The sequence below is a fragment of the Dendropsophus ebraccatus genome, chromosome 1 (genome assembly GCF_027789765.1).
Source record: "Dendropsophus ebraccatus isolate aDenEbr1 chromosome 1, aDenEbr1.pat, whole genome shotgun sequence".
In the NCBI taxonomy this organism is placed as follows: Eukaryota; Metazoa; Chordata; class Amphibia; order Anura; family Hylidae; genus Dendropsophus; species Dendropsophus ebraccatus.
The window spans coordinates 135,368,067-135,390,878 of NC_091454.1; the positions used below are offsets into that span (position 1 = coordinate 135,368,067).

Consider the following 22,812-nt stretch of genomic DNA (forward strand, 5'->3'; position numbering starts at 1 on the left):
TGTGGGGAACGTCACCTGGAAAATGCTGCCCTGGTGCAATACGGGGTCCTTCATATCCAGAAGCGCTGGGTCCGCTCCATGGCTGCTAAATATTAGGGCTTTATTACTGCTTCTGATATTTTCGGATCGTGCCGCAAGCTACAGTAGCTCGGGCAGTGAGGGACCGGAAGAGGGGGTGCTGGTATAAAAGTTATCCCCGTACAGGTGGTGACCTTTATCCAGCAGTGGGAAGATCAGTTCCCAAACAATCTTTTGCTGAACTGTCACACCAAGCTGAAAAGGCCCATTTCTGGTATAGTCTAATACAAATATGTTGGCTTGCCACCCAGACGATATACAGCAGAAAGAAGAAGTTGTATAAGCCAGCATATTCTTAAAGTGAAAATTACTTCATTGTGCCCCCCCCCCCCAAAGAGTCAGAAAACAGGAAGTCCCATGTTTCCCAGGCCATCTGAGCACTCACAGAGAAGGCAGTCATTTTTTTGACAGGAGCATTGACCTGTGACTCTCTGTACTGCCAACAAAACTCTGAGTCCAGCTTCCAGCAAATAGTTGCAAAAGTAGGTTTATTAGAACCTTCGTCCCCGTACACACACTGCAGGTTGCTCCCAACAAGACGCCTACGCGTTTCAGCTGCGTAAAGCAGCCTTAATCATGGCTAGATTTCATGGGGCAATACCGCTCTATATAGCTGCAGTGTGATGGTGTACGTCATCAGCCTGATGCGTCGCGGCACCGATGACGGTAGCACACATCACCTGCAGACTAATGAACAAATCACCCGTGAAGTCAATAGACCGTGTTATTAATATCAAGAACATCATAAAAACAACACAAAGGTAACTGTTAGTTCTCACCATTGCTGCTACTAATACAATCATGTAATTATATAGTTATATTGAGTGTAGCAAAAGCATTGGAGGATACACAATTGAATGCGGAGTAAAAAGCCGTGAATAGAGGGCAGTTCACATGAGATGTAGAGGGCAGATCAAAATAACGCAAGGAAATAGAACTATGGTGCAGTAAGTGTCGCTCAATAATATATGAGTAGTTCCTTTCTTAGATTCATGCCCTGTGGAAAGCATGTATCTAAGCGAAACATCCAGAAGGCTTCCTTATCCTTCAAAGTCCTCTGGATGTCTCCTCCTCTGATAGTGCTAAACACTCTTTCTATGGCAAAAACACGAAAGTGCTTTGTGGAGCCCTGGTGTACATCAATAAAGTGTCTAGATGCTCCTGATAGAGTTCTTCCTCCAGGTCGTTCGATATCATGTAAGTGTTCACATACACGCGTTTTCAATTTGCGTGTAGTGCAACCCACATAAAGTATGTTACACTGAATGCACTGAATAATATAAACTACGTTGTAGCTATTGCAGTTCAAGAAAGACTTAATCCGATACTTTTGTTTACCAGAAGTGTCAGAGAAATCGCTACATGTGGTTACAAACATACACGTTTTGCATGGATGATGTCCACATTTGTGGAATCCAGTAGTAGATAGCCAGGTTAAATTCTGCTGTTTTTTCATTGCTGGCATCGAAGGAGAGAGTGCATCGCCAAGTGTTCTGGCTCTCCTGGACACAATGTTAATGCCCTGTGACAGTATATATATATTATAATATAGTATAATATATTATTGAGCGACACTTACTGCACCATAGTTCTATTTCCTTGCGTTATTTTGATCTGCCCTCTACATCTCATGTGAACTGCCCTCTATTCACGGCTTTTTACTCCGCATTCAATTGTGTATCCTCCAATGCTTTTGCTACACTCAATATAACTATATAATTACATGATTGTATTAGTAGCAGCAATGGTGAGAACTAACAGTTACCTTTGTGTTGTTTTTATGATGTTCTTGATATTAATAACACGGTCTATTGACTTCACGGGTGATTTGTTCATTAGTCTGCAGGTGATGTGTGCTACCGTCATCGGTGCCGCGACGCATCAGGCTGATGACGTACACCATCACACTGCAGCTATATAGAGCGGTATTGCCCCATGAAATCTAGCCATGATTAAGGCTGCTTTACGCAGCTGAAACGCGTAGGAGTCTTGTTGGGAGCAACCTGCAGTGTGTGTACGGGGACGAAGGTTCTAATAAACCTACTTTTGCAACTATTTGCTGGAAGCTGGACTCAGAGTTTTGTTGGATGTATCTCGTGGCACCTGTTGGAGTGAGAGTCCGAGCTAGGAAGCAATAGGAAAGAGGGTAAGCTGGCTTTTCCTTTATATCACTGTACTCAGTATTCAACGCTTGCCGTGCCATACCCTCATTATAACTCATTACCTGCATTGCACTTACGTACACATAGGCAGCAGCTCCCATATCTGGACATTAGACAAGGCACTGTTTGTCACCATTATGGAGCCCCCCAAAACCAGGGGAGAAAAAATTGCGGATGTTTTTACTGCCGAAGAGGGATCTGAGTTACAAATGTTGGACTTTAAAGCAGCCCTAAAGAAATTGGAAAAAATGCTGGCAAATGAGACACGCGTCTGGTGGGACTACACCACCTTACAGACGTATGTCTCCAAAGCCATGATACCAAGGGGGTTACGCTTGAAAAAAATACCAACTGTTGTATTCTCAGATAAATTCGTGGAAGAATGGAATGCATTATTAACTAGATGCTCACTAGATCTTATGAGCCTCATTATCAAATATGAAAAAGATAAACATGACGAAATAAAAAAAGAGGTGGAACAAATAAAAAAATCTATAGAGGTGTTCCATGAACTTACTGAATATGATAATTTATTGGCAGAAACAAATAAACGCATAGAAGCTCTTGAAGATAGTATTGCTAAATGGAAGAAAAACAAATTCCAGCGGGACCTCTTTGACTATAGGCAAAACCAAGTCTACGAATGGGGCAGGTGGGAACAGGTTTTTGCTACACCCAGATCCATCTTAAAAAATAAAAAAGGTGGAAAAAGAAATAAGAAAAGCAGGGTTACCTTCAGTTCCACTGACGTGGACACCACCGATGACCCCTCAGGCTCGGACTCTAGCTCTACTGCAGCTCCATCAGGTGCCACCTATTACAAAAAGTCCAAGCCGCCCAAGCCTTCAAAAAAACGCAAACGCAAAAGGGGAGGCAGAAAACATCATAAATCAAGAGGGAACCCCCAGCCAGAACACACGGAAGAAATTGAAAGACCCAAGCTAAGTGTCATGAATATGTCCTCTCAAGAGCTCACGGACACCCAAGTGGAGGTTTTATCGTTGGGTCTGAGCTTTGCACCCACACAAAGCTTTGACCTGTTCTCCACCATAAAGGACGTAAATAAATTTGTCCGTGATCTCACTTTGAGGAAGCATTTCTTCCAGGAGGACACCCATATGGAGCAACCCATCAAATATGTACCAAACAACATCTACAAAGAATTGCAGTTCAATGAACAACTGTCTCTGAAGTGCCTAAAGGAACTTGAAACAACATCAGATCCAGATACATCACAAATTCCGAAGTTCAGGATACCGAATCCATGCTATTATCCGTTACAATCACGGACAAACCACATGGAACAATTCCAACAGTGCGTTTTCAGAGATCTGAAAGAACTATCGGAACAAGTGTCACAGTCAAGAACATCATCTAATCTTACCCCCAATCAGAGAAAAGCATATGAGGATCTATCAAATATGGATAACATTGTTATTAAGAACTCTGATAAAGGGGGGGTCATAGTTGTTATGGACAAAACCATGTATGATGAACAACTTGCAGTGTTGCTATCGGATGAGAGAGTGTATCGCAGATTGTCTGGCAACCCTACGACCATGTACACACAAGAATTACAACAGTTACTTAGGGAAGGTGTAGCCTTACATGCTTTGACAGAGAGAGAAGCAGAATACTTATGTCCACAACATCCCATTGTTCCCATACTCTATGGCTTACCCAAAACCCATAAGGGAGTGGTCCCTCCTCCCATGCGACCGATCGTCTCGGGATGTCGATCCCTTTGCGAGAGGTTGTGCGCATGGTTGGATGGACTACTACAGCCACTTGTACAAATAGTCCCTGGGTACTTGAAAGACACCACTGACGTGCTCAGATCATTTCATGATTTCTCTTGGGAGTCGAATTTCACATGGGTGGGACTGGATGTTGTTTCTCTGTATACATCCATTCCGCACCAAGTAGCTATGCAGGCATTAAGCTTTCACTTGCAAACACACAGCAGTTATGATCCAGATCTCATTTCCTTCATAAAAATGGTTACCTGGTTTTTGATGACCCACAATTTCTTTTTCTGTTCCAGTAATTTTTATTTACAGATTAGCGGAGTATCGATGGGGGCTAAATATTCCCCCTCGCTCGCAAACCTCACTATGTCCTTTTGGGAAGATAGGTATATTTACACGGTGTCCAATCCCTTTCTCCGCTCCATACGATGGTATGGGAGGTACATCGATGACCTCCTCATCGTATGGAGCGGAGAGATGTCTGACTTGGACCTGTTTTTGGAGTATGTCAATTCCAACACTTGGAACCTACAATTCACAGCTGACATTCATCAAAACACCATCACATTTTTGGATTTAACATTAGAAGGCATACCTGGACATATCATACATACTGCCAATCACAGAAAAACTATCTCAGGGAACACTACCCTACATGCCAACAGCAGTCATCCCCCACACACTATTAAATCCATACCAGTTGGAGAATTGTTGCGCATGAGAAGGAACTGCAATCAAGAACAGGCATATTCCAAAGAAAAACAAACATGTAAACAACGCTTAATGCAACGGGGCTACAAAAAATGGATGGTCGAAAGGGCAGAAAGGAGAGTAGATACAAGAAACAGGGATGAGCTACTGCAAAACAATAAAAATACTCACACAAACTACACACAAAAACTAACTATGGTCACTAGATTCAGCCCACAATTCTCTCAGATAAAAAAGATTGTTAATCTATACCTACCCATCTTAAGGCAAGACCCCCTGACGAACACAATACTGTCACAGGGCATTAACATTGTGTCCAGGAGAGCCAGAACACTTGGCGATGCACTCTCTCCTTCGATGCCAGCAATGAAAAAACAGCAGAATTTAACCTGGCTATCTACTACTGGATTCCACAAATGTGGACATCATCCATGCAAAACGTGTATGTTTGTAACCACATGTAGCGATTTCTCTGACACTTCTGGTAAACAAAAGTATCGGATTAAGTCTTTCTTGAACTGCAATAGCTACAACGTAGTTTATATTATTCAGTGCATTCAGTCTAACATACTTTATGTGGGTTGCACTACACGCAAATTGAAAACGCGTGTATGTGAACACTTACATGATATCGAACGACCTGGAGGAAGAACTCTATCAGGAGCATCTAGACACTTTATTGATGTACACCAGGGCTCCACAAAGCACTTTCGTGTTTTTGCCATAGAAAGAGTGTTTAGCACTATCAGAGGAGGAGACATCCAGAGGACTTTGAAGGATAAGGAAGCCTTCTGGATGTTTCGCTTAGATACATGCTTTCCACAGGGCATGAATCTAAGAAAGGAACTACTCATATATTATTGAGCGACACTTACTGCACCATAGTTCTATTTCCTTGCGTTATTTTGATCTGCCCTCTACATCTCATGTGAACTGCCCTCTATTCACGGCTTTTTACTCCGCATTCAATTGTGTATCCTCCAATGCTTTTGCTACACTCAATATAACTATATAATTACATGATTGTATTAGTAGCAGCAATGGTGAGAACTAACAGTTACCTTTGTGTTGTTTTTATGATGTTCTTGATATTAATAACACGGTCTATTGACTTCACGGGTGATTTGTTCATTAGTCTGCAGGTGATGTGTGCTACCGTCATCGGTGCCGCGACGCATCAGGCTGATGACGTACACCATCACACTGCAGCTATATAGAGCGGTATTGCCCCATGAAATCTAGCCATGATTAAGGCTGCTTTACGCAGCTGAAACGCGTAGGCGTCTTGTTGGGAGCAACCTGCAGTGTGTGTACGGGGACGAAGGTTCTAATAAACCTACTTTTGCAACTATTTGCTGGAAGCTGGACTCAGAGTTTTGTTGGATGTATCTCGTGGCACCTGTTGGAGTGAGAGTCCGAGCTAGGAAGCAATAGGAAAGAGGGTAAGCTGGCTTTTCCTTTATATCACTGTACTCTCTGTACTGGACAGAATTCATGTGCTTAGTCTGTTTTTTTTTTTTACAACCAGCACAAGTCAGAAAATCTGCTTTCAGGAGACTGGACCTGGATTTCTGGCAAGTTCAGCTTTGTTTTACAGCATGATTAAAAAAAAGAAAAAAAAAAAAGAAAGTGTATTGGAAACGAATAATTGTGTAAAGTATTTTTGGCACTTTAAGAAGATGCTGCCCTACAAAACGTCTAGCTGCAACTAAACAGTCATATAGTAGTATATGTTACCCATTACCTCCCTTTTCATAAAAAGGTATATCCAATAGTATATGCATTTTATTTCATGTCTCCTTCTGTAAGTGCAGATGACATTGCACATGCAAAAGGGGTTGGCCAGGATTAGAAAAAAAACATGGCTTGAGCTAAAAAAAAAAAAAAAAAGCACAGTGCCTGCCCACAGGTTGCATGTGGTGCTGCAACCCCATTAGCGTCAATAGAGCTGCAGTAACACACAACCTGCAGACAGGTATGATGCTGTTTTTGGAATAAAGTTGCAATGTTTTTCTAATCCTGAACAGTTCCTTTAGGGTAGCTTCACACGTACCGTAGCTCATCTGCAGCAGATTTGACAAAATGGATGAACACAGCATTAAATCCGCACTGTAAAATCTGCTGCGGATCTGGTCACTTCCTTAGGTGGCAGGATATTTTGACCATGCAAGATGCATGATGGAGACCTCAAGTATGGCTGGACTGCCTTTGCCAATATCTGCATGGGGCTGTCAGCAGTTCTGATGTTTCATGCACTGGCCATATTATTGCTCTGTATATAAGCTATACATTTATTGCAAAGGTGGTAAAATAAGGCCATGTTCAACATTGCAGTCACTCCTAGCAACATTGTACAGCTACCACATAGAGGCATGGTTTTAGGCCATATGTGGTGAATGCTCCTGCTGAGTCCAGCAATAACTTAGTTTAGTGAATGCAATTAGATAACTAACCCACTGACGACTAGACAGTTTGGAGATTTTGCATGCCTGATATCCTAATAGCCCTTTTTGCTTTGTGAAACATGTATTTTTATAGTCATTTTTATTGTTTTTATGTCAAATTTATAGTTTCAGGTGATTGTTTGGTTGGGCATTGTAGTTTTTTTTTTTTTTTTTTACCTCATATGTGTTCCATGAGTATGTGTATACATACCCTTACTGAGAAGGAACAGTGCAGTCTAACAGTTACCGTATTTTTCGCTTTATAGGACGCGCCTTTTGATAAGACGCACCCCTGATTTTAGGGGAGAAAATGAAAAAAAATTTTTTTGCTCCTTGTCACAGTTTGGAGATAGCAGCAGTGTGATCGGTGCCAATCCCCCCATATAGTGCCCCACATAGTAGCCAATGCCTTCATATAGTGCGACACATAGTAGCCAATGCCTCCATATAGTGCCCCACATAGTAGCCAATGCCCCCATATAGTGCCCACATAGCCAATGCCCCCATATAGTGCCCACATAGTAGCCAATGCCCCCATATAGTGCCCCCCATAGTAGCCAATGCCCCCATATAGTGCCCCCCATAGTAGCCAATGCCCCCATACAGTAGCCAATGCCCCCATACAGTAGCCAATGCCCCCATACAATGCCCCCCATGGTAGCCAATGCCCCCATACAATGCCTCCATGGTAGCCAATCATCCCTGTGACCAGAAAAACAACAAACAGGTTACTCACCTGTCCGCCAGCCCCAGCAGCTCTTCTCCCGTCATCCTCCGGCACAGGCAGTGGGGGACAGAGAGACTGCCGCTGCAGAACACTTCCGGGACACAGGCAGCGTCTCTGTACCCCGCCGGAGGATGACGGGAGACCGGAGAGTCGGGAGAGGAGCTGCTGGGGCCGGCGAAGAGATGAGTAGGACAGCGATCCCCTCCGCCCGCCCCCTCCATCGCCGCTTAGCCGATCAGGAGCCCAGGAAAGTGCTGTTCATTGCACTTTCCTGGACTTCTGATCGGCTCAGCTGAGCGCCGATATAAGAGGCGGGCTGGGCGGGCGCAGGGGATCGCTCAGTGCCGCTCCCTATGCATAGTGAGCGGCAATACAGGGGCCGGGCAGGTCGGCTTCCATGCGGTGCTCGGCACTGCTTGGGAGCTGTCTTCGCTTTATAGGACGCACTTGGTTTTTCCTCCCACTTTGGGAGGAAAAAAAGTGCGTCTTATAAAGCGAAAAATACGGTAGTCTCTGAAGCAGTGGCGGCTTCAGTCAACGGGGACACTGAAGACACCACAACAGAACACCAGGGTAGCGTGGACAGGAAGACATAACATGTTTATTTTCTCCAGCAGGGAAGCATTAAATAAAAAAAATTCCTAATGCTGGATAACCCCGTTAGTACAGTCATGGCCAAAAGTTTTGAGAATGATACAAATATTATATTTTCACAAGATCTGCTGCCCTCTGGTTTTTATGTGTGTTTGTCAGATGTTTTAATCACATACAGAAATATAATTGCAATGATATTATAAGTAACAAAAGCGTATATTGAAAGTTAGAATGAGTTAATGCAAGTCAATATTTGCAGTGTTGCCCCTTCTTCAGGACCTCTGCAATTCTCCCTGGCATGCTCTCTATCAATTTCTGGACCAAATCCTGACTGATAGCAGTCCTTTCTTGCACAATCAATGCTTACATTTTGTCAGGAATTTGTTGGTTTTTGTTTGTCCACCCGTCTCTTGATGATTGACCACAAGTTCACAATGGGATTAAGATCTGGGGCGTTTCCAGGCCATGGACCAAAAATCTCTATGTTTTGTTCCCTGAGCCATTTAGTTATCACCTTTGCTTTATGGCAAGGTGCTCCATCATGCTGGAAAAGGCATTGTTGATCGCCAAACTGCTCTTGGACGGTTGGGAGAAGTTGCTCTTGGAGGACATTCTGGTACCATTCTTTATTCATGGCTGTGTTTTTAGGCAAGACTGTGAGAGAGCAGATTCCCTTGGCTGAGAAGCAACCCCACACATGAATGGTTTCAGGATGCTTTACAGTTGGCATGAGACAAGACTGGTGGTAGCGCTCACCTCGTCTTCTTCGAATAAGCTGTTTTCCAGATGTCCCAAAAAAAATCGGAAAGGGGATTCATCAGAGAAAATGACTTTACCCCAGTCCTCAGCAGTCCACTCCCTGTACCTTTTGCAGAATATCAGTCTGACCCTGATGTTTTTCTTGAGAGAAGTGGCTTCTTTGCTGCCCTCCTTGAGACCAGGCCGTGCTCCAAAAATATCCGCCTCACAGTGCAGATGCACTCACACCTACCTGCTGCCATTCCTGAGCAAGCTCTGCACTGCTGGTAGCCCGATCCCGCAGCTGAAACACTTTTAAGAGACGCTCCTGGCGCTTGCTGGTCTTTCTTGGGGACGCTGGAGCCTTTTTGGCAACAATGGAACCTCTCTCCTAGAAGTTATTGATGATGCGATAGATTGTTGACTGAGTTGCAATCTTTCTAGCTGCGATACTCATCCCTGTTAGGCCATTTTTGTGCAGTGCAATGATTATTGCAGATGTTTCTTTAGAGATAACCATGGTTAACAGAAGAGAAACAATGATGCCAAGCACTAGCCTCCTTTTAAAGTGTCCAGTGGTGTCATTCTTACTTAATCATGACAGATTGATCTCCAGCCCTGTCCTCATCAACACCCACACCTGTGTTAATAGAGCAATTACTGAAACAATGTTAGCTGGTCCTTTTAAGGCAGGGCTGCAATGATGTTGAAATGTGTTTTGGGGGATAAAGTTCATTTTATAGTAAGTAATTGCTGTTAAGCTGATCACTCTTTATAACATTCTGGAGTATATGCAAATTGCCATTTTAAAAACTGAAGCAGTAGACTTTGTAAAAATTAATATTTGTATCATTCTCAAAACTTTTGGCCATGACTGTATGTCACATATACTTTTAACTAAGATTCCTACATTTTTTTTCTTATTATTCTAATTTTGGTACATGAATATGTTGGCAGCCATCATACCCAAGCAGTTGCTCTGCTCATAGAATCCAGAGATATGCCTTATGGCAGCCACAAGGACCATAGGAATCTGTATCCTGGAGGTGACTTAAGGCCCTATTCCACGGAACCATTATCGATGGTATTCGGCAGATATTCGTCCAGTGGAATAGGAGGCAACGATCAGCCGACATCGTTCATGTCAGCTGATCTCTGAAGTCGTTTGTCCTTCAACATATTGAAAGACAAAAGACTTCTATAGCAGTGATCTGCTGCCATCTCTCCGTGAAATAGGAGCGGCGGCAACAGACCGCCGCTTTATCCTATGGGCTGCCTGGACGATCAGCGATCACTCAGGCAGCCCCCCCGCAGCTTCTCCCGGCCCTCCCCGGACTCATCCGCGTGGAATAGCGGCAGCAGCGAGCGGGGAACGAGGAGCAAACTAGCGCTCACAGCACTCGTTTGCTCCTCACTGTCGGCCTGTGTAATACGGCCTTTATTTTCTAAGTATGTGCTGTGACCTCTGCAAGGAGGATGGTCTGTTCCTGTTATATATACAGGTGTCACCTTTCATTGTAGTCCTGTCTGTGACAGTAAAGAGAAAACTTCTGAGAAGTGATATCTTCAGTAAAGAAATAAAAACTGCATAAGTTCAGGATTTATTTAATAGTATATAAAAGGCAAATTAAATAAAATCAAACACTTTAAAATATGTTTAAATAACCTGCCAGATCCGTGGGACCTTACAAACTGGCCCCAGGACAGAAGAACAGTGTTCCTTCACTGTTCTATACAATGTAACATAGAATTTAAAAAAGGACTTTGAATGTTGTGTGGGGACATCATGATGGAGGGGATGTGGCTGCTTTCAGTCATGCTCACCATGCCCACCTCCCCTCAGTCAGGCTTGATAGTCTAAACACAGGGCTTCTTCCTGCACTCAGGCTGTCAATCCAGCCAGTCTGGGGCGGATGGGTGTGGTAAGTGTCCCTAGAAGTTGCCATGTCCCCTCCCCAGCGACCACATAGGCAGATCCACCTTTCAGGGGTCGGAGAACCTTTGAAGAGTAGTGTGGACAGGCATACTGGTGTCATTCTGCTTCCCTAGACATCGCTTTTTACTTATAACTGCAGCACTCAAGGCCAAAACAAGACTACCAAAAGTAAACTACACTTCAATATAACAGAGCAACAAAGCAAGTGGTTCCTGTAGATTGTATGGATGTTGCTACCGCTTAGTAACTTTAAAAACAGACTAAACCGGCTACCAGAGCAGTATAACCAGCTCCTTCCCCGTAATAAAACCAGGTTCACACACAGCATAATGCTATGGATAAAAAAACTGCTCTATAATGTAATAGCAAATGCCATTTCCACAGGGATTTCACACACTATCACAGTCAGCTCAATCCATCATCTGTAGGACGAGACCATGCTTTTTACTACAAGCAGTAGTATTACTTGGGACTGTTCGTGTGCGAAGAAAAAAAAAAAAAATCAATCACCGCTTCTGATCTTCAGGGGGTTATCTGAAGATTAAAAGCTATCCCCTGTCCCCAGGATAGATCATAAGACCACTGGTACCACTACTGATTACTCCCGCCGGGGAAATTGAGAAGCACACATGATCCACCACTGCTACATTGTCGATGGGACTTCCAAACACATTGTGCACATACCCTTAGTGTAAAAGTGTCACAAATTTTGAGCAATCATTCATTTGCACAAAAATGTGTGAATTTTCCAGTGTTTTGCGCAAGCTTTTACAGTACTGCATAAAAAAAAAAAAAAAAAAAAAGGAATTTTTTTTTTTACACTAGTCTACTGGCAAAAGCATTACTATATTCCAACAGACTGATATTTCCATATAGCACATAACTAGTATAATGATCCACAATAAAATCGACCCTTACGCCAACAGCAAGACTGGTGTCCACATGTAAAACCAAAATGAAGGTTTTACAGTCCTAGCAAAATATCTTTGCAGTAAATACAGACTTCAAAGTAATCCCAAGATAACAAGTAAGAAATTCACTTTCCACTTCCTTGCACTGAAATCCACCCTCACACCCAATCCTATCTGACATTACAGCATCTTATCACACGCTAACAGTAGCTGGTGAAAGAGGTGAAATGGCTCTTACAGCCCCAGTCTATGTATTCTATGCCAAAGCACAATGGGTTTTATTCTACATTTTACATTCACATTTGCATATTTTTCACATTTAAAAAACTAATAAAATGAACCAATGGATCTGAAAGACATTGTTCACATATTCATGGCCAACACAGGATATGCAGATTGAGGCAAGATGGACCGCTGGGGGCAATTAAAGCAAATGGGAGAAGATCTGCAATAATCAGACATGACTACTAGGGATGGTCCGAACAGAGTTCGGTTCGGGTTCGTACAAACCCGAACTCCCGGTAATGATTCCCGCTGTCTGCCCGCTCCGTCGTGTCTGTGCCACAAATATTATCTGGTCTCTTAGAATACTGTTGGTCTGGGTCTTTATACTCGCACACTGATGCAGTAATAGAGGCACAGAAGGCCAAGGGGCTTGGCAACGATGACAAATGCGGGCAGCATAAAATCATATTCACTGTCGCCATCTTGTCAGAGCAAATCACTTCAGCAGATGGAAGTTTTCTGGGAAACAGGGATAAGAGTGTGGGTGCAGAATCTCCTTGAGCTGTATTTCCATTTTTGCATAGGTTTCCTATGGGAACATTAGTTTCCTCCCACACTCCAAAAACCATACCAATGGGTTATTTGACTTCCTAGAAGCCTGGCGCCCTATAAGAACGTGACCCGCACTGATTCTTTTAAGGTTAATAAAATACACACTTGGGGGAGATTTATCAAACATGGTGTAAAGTGAAACTGGCTCAGTCGCCCCTAGCAACCAATCAGATTCCACCTTTCATTTTTTAAAGTGTCTGCGAGGAAGGAAAGGTGGAATCTGATTGGTTGCTAGGGGCAACTGAGCCAGTTTTACTATACACCATGTTTGATAAATCTCCCCCATGGTCAATTGCACGTCTCCGCATGTAATAGGTGGAAGTGCACAAGTGATGGTTGGTACAGTCCTGCACACCCCATGTGGTGGAGCTCCTTAAATGAGTACCAATACACTAGCCCAACAGTCCCATCTAGCAGCCGTCTGCCCATGGAATAGTCATAGTGACTACTGTGTATGGACAACAGGCATGAGGAAGGACGGCTCATCTCACAATAGCCGCTCTAGTCCATTCACATAATCTGCAGCAGGAGCAAACACAGCATCAGATCCTCTATGTGTGAATGGTCCCTAAGGCCGGGCACTGGCAGGTTAGTTGCTGCAGGCACATAAATACAATCCTACATATGGTGCCGTCTCACCTTATGTACGGTTACATACTGGCTACCCCTGAACGTGAGTGAGGCATGAGGAATGGTGCTGTGAGTGATGGAGCAGACACCCATAGGTCACATGTATATAGCACCAATGCCAGGATTACTATGGGGTCATCATCAGCCACAATGCTGTAACCCTGGTGCAGCCACCCCTGCCCATGTATAAGGTATACGGTGTAACACATGCATCCCACTGGGCTATTACATCCCTAGGTGTCACATAGTGGCAGTGTGTATGGCTATACCCCATACAGGGTCCCTATGCCTCCATTCACATTGCTGCTCCTGCAGATGCTGCGGCACGGTCTCCGCGCACACACACCGGGCACACACACGGCCTTGTCCGCTTCCAGCAGGCACCAGAGCACCGTGCCGGGGGCCAGGCCTCTTCCCCCATCCACCCCAATAAATGGACGCCTTCACATGGGCCTAGTAAGGCCTGCAGCCTCCTCCCCGCCGTCTCGTAGTGCCCTAGCCGTTCCCCAGCGCCCCACTTCCCCCATTTATCCCCGGCAAGCGCTGTGCGGGGCGGAGCTGCTGGCTGAGCCCCGGAGCCCGAGCTCCGTGTTGCGGCTGCGCCAGCAGGGCTGAGATAGCTGGAGATTGCGCGGTAGGGCACTCACCTCAGAGCGGCTGCGCTACAGCGAGCCTGCGCCGTGACACTCAAGCGAGGACCTCTCTGAGCTGCAATGGCTGCGGGAGCCCACGCTACACACGGCCAGAGCTGGAGCTGCGTCAACGGACGTCCTGACGTCACGGCTCACTAGTGCGCGTAGCGGCCTGCCTAATCGGCCATTGGGAGAAGGTCATAATCTATGCTCGGCCATGTCCTCTTATCTGACTGCCGCCATATCCTTTACTTATGGATAGTACAGTCTGTTGTATCTCAGTCATACAAGGGCTGTTCGGTTTCATACTATGGTGTATACATGTACAAGTTGTACAGCAGGATTGCCAGCATCTGCTAATCATGGCTTCATGATAAGTAAAACTACCTGGCAGAAATGTAAGGCTATCCGTGACCTTTATTCCACATATTTCACACACTATATTTCATTCCTAATGGGAGAAATACACAATACATAGGCTGCAGAGACAGCTTATCATTCTAAACTATACACCAACATGCCATAACAATAAAACCTAACTAAAAACAACCAACCCGACCCCCAGAGGCCTGGACTCTACAAGACATCTGAAGCCGTCCTGTCAGGACATTAGTAGCAGACCCTTTATTCACACCTGAAGTTTTTTTTTTTTTTTCAAACAGTTACATAGTGCAAAAGTAAGCAGTTTTGCAAATATCTTTAAAGGTGAAGTTCTGTGAAAATTTTTATGAAAATACTGTATTGCCTCCCAAAAGTTATACAAATCCCCAATATACTCTTATTACGGGAAATGCTTATAAAGTGCTTTTTTCCCTGCACTTACTACTACATCAAGGCTTCACTTCCTGGATAACATGGTGATGTCACGACCCGACTCCCAGAGCTGTGCGGGCTGTGGCTGCTGGAGAGGATGATGGCAGGGGGACACTGAAGGACACAGGGCACTGGAGGGACACTGAGCATCCCTCTGCCATCATCCTCTCCAGCAGCCACAGCCAGCACAGCTCTGGTAGTCGGGTCGTGACATCACCATGTTATCCAGGAAGTGACATCACCATGTTATCCAGGAAGTAAAGCCTTGATGCAGTAGTAAGTGCAGAGAAAAAAGCACTTTATAAGCATTTCCCGTAGTAAGTGTATATTGGGGATTTGTATAACTTTTTGGGGGCATAACTATACTTTAATAAAAAATTTCTCTGGACTTCTCCTTTAAATCAGCAAAATTGACTGCGTTTTCAGCAGTGCCCTGTAATCTGTCCTTATTGTTTACTGCACGTCGCCTAGGTTACCGACTACTGATGTCCACTCTGTGTGTTGACTGGGTTGCTGACATCAGCTGGTGGCCGGGACCTCAGGAGCACACTTCTGTGTCTCCCAGTCAGATCACAGACAGCTCCAAGGATTGTGGACTGTTATCTCAGTGACAGACACAAAGATGCAGATGTGATGCAGCACAGCATGGCCACCTTATGCTCTCACTCCCCTTCACCCCCTACCTCATCAAACCAGGAAGTGAGCTCTGAATCAGCCAGATGAGAATACCCCTTTAAGTCTTTTAAGATACACGGTAGGGTATCCAAGTATTAGGCTTGTTTTTCCAGCACATCCCGCAGATGCTCAATCAGATTGAGATCGATTGAGTTTGGAGGCTGATTCTCTTAGACATTCCACAACAATGTTTGCAGAGCGTATTATTCTGTTGAAAGAGGCCTCGGCCATTAGTAAATAAAGTTGCTGTGGAGGTATGTACTTGTACTCTAGTAACAATATTTAGATGGTACATGTCAATGTAATATACCATTGAATGTCAAGACCCAAGGTTTCCCTGCAGAACATTGCTCAGAGCATCCACTGCCTCCTCCAGATTGTCTTTTTCCCAAAGTGCATCCCAGTGCCATGTTTTTCCATGAGTGATGCTCACGCACCCAGGCCATCTTCTTTAATAGCTCCAGGATGCAAAATGGATGCACACATGGCCACTGTAGACACCTTTGCATCCCCATATGCATAACCAATGCCTACAAGGAACTTCTCACAGTACCTGCCATTTAAGAGACGCTCTGACCTAGTCATCCAGCCATCACAATTTGGTCAGATTCTTAGGCTGCACTCACATGTTCCGTAGGCTGTCCACAGTTACAGACAGCACTACGGACCCATTGGTTTAAATGGCACTATTTACACGTTTATACATGTAATCACTACTGTCTATAGTCTGGGATTGTGGATTGCAGACAGATGCCACTATCATTAGTGTCAGTGGTTTACTGTTATGGATGATCAGAGTATAAAGGTTTTCCTTTATAGTTTCCATTCATCCTGAATCCAGTCTAAGTTTTGACTCAAAATGTGCAGTGGCAGCTAAATGTGAAGTGAAAGCTAAGAAGACACTTCTGATCTGTTGCATGGTCGCTGTAGGGATATATATATATATATATATATATATATATATATATATATATATACTGAATTTACCTAGTACTGGGTATAGATGCTTGACTCCTCAAATTGTGCCCTAGGCATAATACAATTTTGTAATTAGGTTCTCTTTATCTAATGTCAGAATAACTTTTTTATTTACTATAGGGAATAACATGGCAGACTATGGGTCCTATAGGTGCATTATTCTAGTGTATACTTATATAGTGGTTTACATAGGAGCCATCTTTCAGGGGTGTACATTAGGAATTCCTCCCAAAGTGTATCCTAAGCATAAGGCAACAAGGCAGCGTAAAGAGAATCTAAGAGGTAGACATGGTTATATTCCTTCTATTCACTCTTCTGCGGGATAAACAACCAGGACTCCAGAATGATATACTCTCTTTTATCCTAACAGATACACACTCCAATAAAAATCAGCACAGAAAAGAGGTTTTTGCAGCTTTGTGTAGGTCACAGTTTATTGTCATTTTTAACACATCTCAGTATTACAATGCTGCATCTTGCTAAATATAAGAAATCCCAGCAATGGTACAATGCAAAGCAGAAACACCAGGTGGACCTCTAGGAACAAGGATACAAAGAGGTACTCTGGCAAAAGATGTTTCTTTCAAATGAACTGATTTCAGAAAGTTATACAGATTTGTAATTTACTATTTAAAAATGTCAAGTTTTCCAGTACTAATCAGCTGCTGTATGCCCTGCAGGAAGTGGTGTATTTTTTCCCGTCTGACACAATGCTGTCTGCTGTCACTTCTGTCTGCATCGTACTGGAAGACTTGAGATTTTTAAATAGAAGTAACTTACAAATCTGTGGAACTTTCTGAAATCAGTTGATTTGAAAGAAAACATTTTTTTAATGCATATCACAGAAACGGTGCTAAGGATGGAGGTAAGAAATTTCAGCAGGTGAGAAAAGGTGAGAGGTCAGCAGGTGCAAAACTTCTAACCTGTTGCTCATAGTCTCCCTTTAAAGGATAAAAAAAAGAATATAATTGAAACGTCAAATAGTTTACCCCTATGCCATTTTCCCATGTATAACTTTACAAGGCAAGATAAGTTGCTAAGGTTTGGCTGTGCTGCCCAATTCTCTTTATGGACTAGAGGTCTGTACTGTGTATTTCATCTTTACATTATACCACATTTACCCAATTTTTTTTTTATTGTATAGGAGATTGCCTTTAGTAGCTTTTTGTATATTATAACAGTTAAGTTGCACATTAACAGAGATGAACATTTTATGCAAATTTCTCACACTTTTATTGTTCTTATGTAGAACCAGTTTAAAACAAATGTATACATGTGGATGTTAAGATCCTGCTGAAGTCAAAGAAAAATCCAGGGATGTCAAAATACTTAGTAGGAATACAATATGTGTTTCTGTATCAAGTTATGAAGGAAACTGCACATTATTAACATTAACTGCTAAACCTAGGGGGAGATTCATCAAACCAAACTGCATAGGAGCAGCTGCCTATAGCAATCAAGTTCCAGCTTTCATTTTTCATCAAGGCCTCTGAAAAATATAAGCTAGAATCTGATCCACCGATCCTTTGCACAAGGTTTGATAAACCTCCATAGGGTTTTAGTATTTGGCACCAAAAGTTAATGAGATGTTATAGTCATTGGTAGAGACTATTTCTTTTTCTTTCCTTTCCCCTTCCTCCCTTTCTTTTTTGGAGCTCCAGACCAGCCAAATCCTCGAAATTCTAAGCAGTCCACAGCATTATGGGAGATGTAGTAAGCGTTCAGCATGGCGGCTGGACTGAGAATGTCCACCTCAGGTTTAGGTTCTTTACTTTTCTTTGATTTCTTTGACTTCTTTCCTTTACTATGGGACTTTGCTGAGCCCTTGGATTTGGCACTTTTCGTTGGCTGAAAACATATTACACAGTATAAAAAAAAGGCTAACATAACCTATTGTACTATTTCACCGCACAAATGTATTCATATAATAAACACTTAGGGCTCATTCATACCCAGAGGGGCGTGATTGAGAGGTCTGCCTTCCATCCATGTTACCCGGAGGCTTGCGTTTCACGTCGGCGGCGTGCTGACGTCATCCGCACGCAGCGCCGACGTCTTCCGGAGTCTGCGCATGCGCAGTACGTTGGGAGACGCCGCCGACGTACTGCGCATGCGCAGACTCCGGAAGGCGTCGGCGCTGCGTGCGGATGACGTCAGCGCGCCGCTGACGTGAAACGCAAGCCTCCGGGTAACATGGATGGAAGGCAGACCTCTCAATCACGCCCCTCTGGGCGTGATTACAGCCATTACAGACGCCCAGGACCTGTGACTGATTCTGCCCACCATGACTAAATCCGCCCACCGTGACTACTTGCCGGAAATTTACATACAGCGCGGGACTTCTTCAAAGTAAGATTACTGACTGATGGAGGGGGGCACAGAGGTTACAGGGGGATGTTTGGGAAACGTGCTGGGTGATGTGCCAGCACGTTTTCTTATCTTAAGATGGATTTTTGGCGTGATTGGTTCCCTTTAAGCCCACAATCAGTACTGCATTCCCCTCTTTCGTACAATCATGGGTGTCCCAAATGTTATTAGGAATTAGAAGAAATGTGTCTTATTACCATTTTTATTCGCCTGAAACACCTTGAACAATGGCTATATATCCATAATATGTCTTCCTATAAAAAAAACAAAAAACACAAGTATGAAAATATGAAGCTGCTAAAAGAGACATGTTATTCTACATTTATGGGGATATGCTGACAAAAATAATTAAAGTAAAGTAAATTAAAAAAAAAATTAATTAAATTTAAAGGGGTAGTGCGGCGGTAAAAATTTATTCACAGAATAACACACATTACAAAGTTATACAACTTTGTAATGTATGTTATGTCTGTGAATGGCCCCCTTCCCTGTGTCCCACCACCCCGACCCGTGTACCCTGAAGTGTAGTGCATTATACATACCTGATCCGTGCCGACACGCGTCCGCCATTTTGTGCCAAACGTCATCTTCGGCCGGCCGGCCGGAACACCTCCGATCTTCCCGAGTGCCGGCCGCGTCATCAGCTGCTCAGCCGCGATTGGCTGAGCATAACTGTGCTCGGCCAATCGCGGCTCAGCGGCTGATGACGCACTACCCCTTTAATAAAGTTATATGTAATATACCTTTATTCAAGTATATACTGTATATATATATATATATATATATATATATATTTTTATTTTTTTATTACATTTTTGGTTAAGTGGCAGCTGTAAGGAGTGACACAGCCCCGTTTTTCTATCTATATTATAAAATAATCTTGAAATCTTGCCGTTTTCATTCTCACCACTGGGGCTAAAACAAAGCTGAGACTTCAATTTGTGTCTGTGGTGATAAGAGGAGGCTGCTGTAAAGTGATCTGTACAGCATTGCAGAAACGTGACACCAGTAGAGGAGACAATAGCAGCTACCTGTGGAATGACCTCTTCAAAGGTCACAGAGCATGCTCAATGATGTTTTACATTCGTCTTAAAGGGACAGTGTATCTATTGTCGTCTATGTCCACGAGTCTTGCTGTAAAACATTTCACTAAATGCTGTTAAGAATAGCCCAGGTAATATGGCAGCCCCCATGACAATGTACAAATAGTGAAATAAAAATAATTAGTTAAAAAATAGAAACAGATTGGAATAAAAGAACAAGTTTTAGTATCTGATTCAAATTAGTTAAAGAAAATCTAGGCCACACATTTCATTTAAGTCCTGGTGCCTGCACAGTTTAGAATAGACATCACACTTGTGGAGGCTGTCTGTGTCCATAGTGATGCCGCTGCAGCACCCTATAGCAGAGTTAGAAGGGATAACTACTCTCTGTTACAGGGGGCCACAGTTGCAGCACTACTGACACAGACAGCGTCCACAAGTGTGATGTCTATTCTGATGCAGAACAACGGACATCTAGGAAAGCTCAGTATTGCTAATGCTGCTTGTGAAATGTAACTGTGCCAGGACCTGTAGTTCCCCACACAGCTATAGTTCGCAGTCTTTACTGCCACTCTCTCTATCTGTCTATCTATCCATCCACATATTCTTTAATTAAGTCGTATTACAAAGTTTTAAAACTTTACTAAGGAAATGTCAAAAGATTTTATTTTTGTTGTACAGTATACCACTTTAAGCATGGCACATGTATGCAAACATCATGAGATCTGGGACATAAAGTAGAAATAAAGTTAGAGATAAAGAGCATCCCATCCATGGTTTAGAGATCTCCGAGATCTGCATCCTTTCCCTGAAAGTATAGCACTATAGCGACACTTTGGAGGATTTTGTCCTCTTTATTACCCCTTCTATACGTACATATAGCCAGTACAGGTGTTACATATCTGGGTACTATAGACGCAGAATGCTGGATGTGGTTTTCAGCAGGAAAGGAATGGGCCGCAGGTATATTTGTGAGGACCTGGCCTTAGACCAACATAATATAAGAGTAACATGGGCACCTACCACCTCCTGCTAAGCTGTGGGGTCTGATCACCCAAACTAACAGTATCAAGGACCAAGGACTAGACTGCAGTCAGGCTGAGATCTGCAGAAATGCCCTGTTCTGCTGCTGTGACCCAGGTCTTACATGGCCCTTACAGGTCCCCCAGTAGGGACAGCACAGTCAGATTCACCCACAGCAATAGCTGTACATCCCAGCTATATTCCTGCTGGAGCCTCTGTGGCTATGAATGGTGTGGTCTATGGGCTCCTTGTGTATGAGCCATGCCACAGTCTCCTGTGCCTGATAAACATGCCCGCACTGTAGCCACCAGGCTGTATCAGGCTGCACTGTATCGGGCTGCACTGTGTCGGACTGCACTGTATCAGACTGCACTGTATCAGGCTGCACTGTATCAGACTGCACTGTATCAGACTGCACTGTACCGGGCTGCACTGTGTCGGACTGCACTGTATCAGACTGCACTGTATCAGACTGCACTGTATCAGACTGCACTGTATCAGGCTGCACTCTATCAGACTGCACTGTATCAGACTGCACTGTACCGGGCTGCACTGTGTCGGACTGCACTGTATCAGACTGCACTGTATCAGACTGCACTGTATCAGGCTGCACTCTATCAGGCTGCACTGTATCAGACTGCACTGTACCGGGCTGCACTGTACCGGGCTGCACTGTGTCGGACTGCACTCTATCAGACTGCACCAGACTTCACTGTATCAGACTGCACTGTATCAGACTGCACTGTATCAGGCTGCACTCTATCAGGCTGCACTGTATCAGACTGCACTGTACCGGGCTGCACTGTACCGGGCTGCACTGTGTCGGACTGCACTCTATCAGACTGCACCAGACTTCACTGTATCAGACTGCACTGTATCAGACTGCACTGTATCAGACTGCACTGTATCAGGCTGCACTCTATCAGGCTGCACTGTATCAGACTGCACTGTACCGGGCTGCACTGTACCGGGCTGCACTGTGTCGGACTGCACTCTATCAGACTGCACCAGACTTCACTGTATCAGACTGCACTGTATCAGGCTGCACTGTATCAGACTGCACTGTATCAGACTGCACTGTGTCAGGCTGCACTGTGTCAGACTGCACTGTGTCAGGCTGCACTGTGTCAGGCTGCACTGTATCAGGCTGAACTCTATCAGGCTGCACTGTATCAGACTGCACTGTACCGGGCTGCACTGTATCAGACTGCACTGTACCAGGCTGGCACCCACCATACTGCCCGGGTGGCTGTGGGGCACGGGGTTTTCTAGCACTGGCAGAGGAAAGGCGTCACATACAAGGAGACAAGATGTGGTGGCGCTCACCAGGCGGCACAGTCCCCGGTGTTCGGTGTCCTCCGTGGTTTGATTACTGCACGACTTTTCCTTCAGGCTGCATCATACAGCACCGTTGTCTTAGCTACAAAAGTGTCTCAGCGTGGCACGGTTGGCATGGTGACGACTGAGCCCGCCTATACAACGTCACCCACTGGCCGGATACAATGGTCACGTGATCGGCGTGCGGGGCTGCTACAGTAGCACAGGCGGCAGATGTAGGCTGATGTGTGTGATAGGCCGGGAGAGAAGTGCAGTGATGATTACAGCTGCTTCCTAACTACAATTCCCAGCATGCCCTCACACACTTGTCATTGCCTACTAGTTGTAGTTTTACCTGGAGAGGCACAGTGTTGTGGGTGAGGCCATATTGTGCGCATCATGACCCCTTATATGTAGGGTTTTGTTTTTGTTTTCTAAAGGGAAACTC

General features: G+C 44.2%; 2 protein-coding genes across 6 annotated transcripts in view; both read right to left on the bottom strand.

Moving 5' to 3' along the window:
* NRF1 (nuclear respiratory factor 1) overlaps positions 1 to 14,285 on the bottom strand; it is a 63,626-nt gene extending 49,341 nt beyond the window's left edge. For 3 of the 4 annotated variants that reach the window (XM_069979298.1, XM_069979292.1, XM_069979283.1), the window contains exon 1: positions 14,164 to 14,284. The gene's annotated coding sequence lies outside the window, so the exon portion shown is untranslated. Of the gene's footprint in view, positions 1 to 14,163 lie in introns of all 4 variants that reach the window. The other variant, XM_069979306.1, reaches the window with a different exon arrangement.
* A 2,735-nt stretch (positions 14,286 to 17,020) lies between these two features.
* Positions 17,021 to 22,527, bottom strand: SMKR1 (small lysine rich protein 1). Of its 2 annotated transcripts, none has more exons than XM_069956264.1 (3): positions 22,374 to 22,527; positions 19,179 to 19,235; positions 17,021 to 18,462 (listed from the first exon to the last, which is right to left on the bottom strand). In XM_069956264.1, exons 2-3 carry the CDS (start codon positions 19,179 to 19,181, stop codon positions 18,223 to 18,225), a joined length of 243 nt encoding a protein of 80 aa, XP_069812365.1. In that variant the 5' UTR covers positions 19,182 to 19,235; positions 22,374 to 22,527; the 3' UTR covers positions 17,021 to 18,222. The 2 variants fall into 2 exon arrangements, with proteins under 2 accessions (XP_069812365.1, XP_069812366.1); XM_069956265.1 differs by having other exon boundaries at positions 22,347 to 22,527.
* Between the last annotated feature and the right edge of the window lie 285 nt (positions 22,528 to 22,812).